Source organism: Cucurbita pepo, chromosome 5, assembly GCF_057944985.1.
Source record: "Cucurbita pepo subsp. pepo isolate OVF chromosome 5, ASM5794498v1, whole genome shotgun sequence".
Classification (NCBI taxonomy): Eukaryota; Viridiplantae; Streptophyta; class Magnoliopsida; order Cucurbitales; family Cucurbitaceae; genus Cucurbita; species Cucurbita pepo.
In genome coordinates this window covers 16,904,879-16,906,808 of record NC_141802.1, presented here as the reverse complement: position 1 = coordinate 16,906,808, position 1,930 = coordinate 16,904,879, and the positions used below count along the sequence as shown (strand labels likewise).

The 1,930-nt window shown below is 38.3% G+C and overlaps 1 protein-coding gene across 1 annotated transcript; it reads right to left on the bottom strand.

Moving 5' to 3' along the window:
• Nucleotides 1-448: 448 nt before the first annotated feature.
• Nucleotides 449-1,930, bottom strand: LOC111794869 (uncharacterized). The gene has a single exon (XM_023677041.2). The coding sequence runs from the start codon at nucleotides 1,525-1,527 to the stop codon at nucleotides 649-651; it is 879 nt and encodes a 292-aa protein (XP_023532809.2). The 5' UTR covers nucleotides 1,528-1,930; the 3' UTR covers nucleotides 449-648.

Here is a 1,930-nt window from a genome sequence, read left to right as displayed (position 1 = left end):
AAAATATTAATAAATAATCGGAATAATTCTCCCAATCTAATATTTTATGTTTGGATAAAGAATTTATTATTTTATTAAAAGTTAACAGATTAATTAAATTATGTTTGGATAAAATTTTAGACTTACAACAGATTCATTTAGTAAGATCTAGAAAATTTTAACAGATTAATTAAATTATGTTTAATTCAAATTTGAAGTCCAAAAGTTTTTTTTGTTGTTTTTGTTTTTTTATTTTAAGATTAAGAAAAACAACAGTGTTACTGACACTGACTGTCTAATTTGAATACAAGCTCTCTGCCTTGTACTTTCAAAAATGTCTCAAACTAGATAGCATTCTTTGATTATAAACATGATTTTACTTTGGGCTTCCAAAAGTACTCGAGATAGTTTGTTTGATTTATAAACCCATAATCATTTTTTAAATTAGCTGAAGGGAGGGAGGGAGTAATTGGAAATTGGAATGAGTTACTTTCATTCAAACACTTCTCCAAATATGTAAAAAGGCAAAATTAAAATGGAGGGAAAAAGGCTGTACAGAAGGATATACGGAACTCATTACCATTGTCGAAGTTCTCTGTTTCTTCTTGAGAATTCGACCAGTTTGCCCTAATCACTTGCAGGATTAACGAGATGTGAAAGCTTTGATTTCTAAAATCCACAGAATTCTTCCTCTCTTCTCAACCTCTGCTGCCGCGCTATGAACGCCTCCACCATCTCCTGGAACTCCTCGTTGCTCATTCCATCTTCCGGATACGAGATTTGTTCTGTTCCTTCACTCAATCGGACGATTTTCTTGCTTTTTTCTGTTTCTGATCGGCTCAGTTTGCTGTGCGGATTCTCTCGCTGTACCACCGCTATTTTCTCTGACTGACTCCTACGATAATGTTTGATTTCTTCAGGATTACCGATTTTCTTTATCGTGATTGAGGCGTTGCCGCTTCCGCTATCGATCTGCTTGATTCGATACTTGATGGAGGCGTCGCCATGGACGTTTCCGCTTCCGCTATCGATCTGCTTGATTCGGTACTTGATGGAGGCGTCGCCATGGACGTTTCCGCTTCCGCTTCCGCTATCGATCTGCTTGATTCGATAATCGATGGAGGCGTCGCCTTGGACGTTGCCGCTGCCGCTATCGATCTGCTTGATTCGGTACTTGATCTCGGCGCGACGAGTTCTTTGATTCTTCTCGCTGTTTTGGATGAACTCCTCGTAAAGATCGGCAACCGAATTTTTCTTGCTCAGATCCGTACCAGAGAACTGTCCCGATTTAGCGAACAGAGTGATGACTATCGCGTTTCCGATCAGAAACACGAAGCGAGGACTAATCAAAGTCATCGACAAGCACCGGAAGTACTCTCCAGAATTCTTGAAGGCGCTCGGCAGATGGATAGATAATTTCGAGATCACGACGAGAATCAAACACAACTCGATGAACCGAAACAGGTTAGCAATTTTCCTGAGCTGTCGATACTTAAGAATCGCGTTCATCTTCTCCGTTCTTAGGTCGCAGAAACTGACAGACTCCATTTCCAGAAACAACAAAATCAATCCAGTGAAAACAACAACAACAACAACAGAATTTACAAAGACGATCAGGTAAAATCAAATCAATGTCACTGGTAAACAAATTCCTTCTCCGTCAAATTCGTCGATCCAACCGCAACAATCATCTCCAGTGGAATCACTTCCAGGAAACTGGACGGTGCTGCAAAGAAATTTGGCGATTGGAAGCATGGAAACAGAGAGAAAATCAACAAGACAAAATTTGAGGAACAAAGAAAAACAGAGTAATCTCCTCTTATTTTTTGTTCTCCTTTTTCTCTTCAAGTAGTTTTATTGTTCTTTTTTTTATAAACGCTTTAGTTTCAATGTGTTTTGATAGAAGTAGGACTGGTATTTATAGTCACATAAAATTAAATTTTCCTCTTTA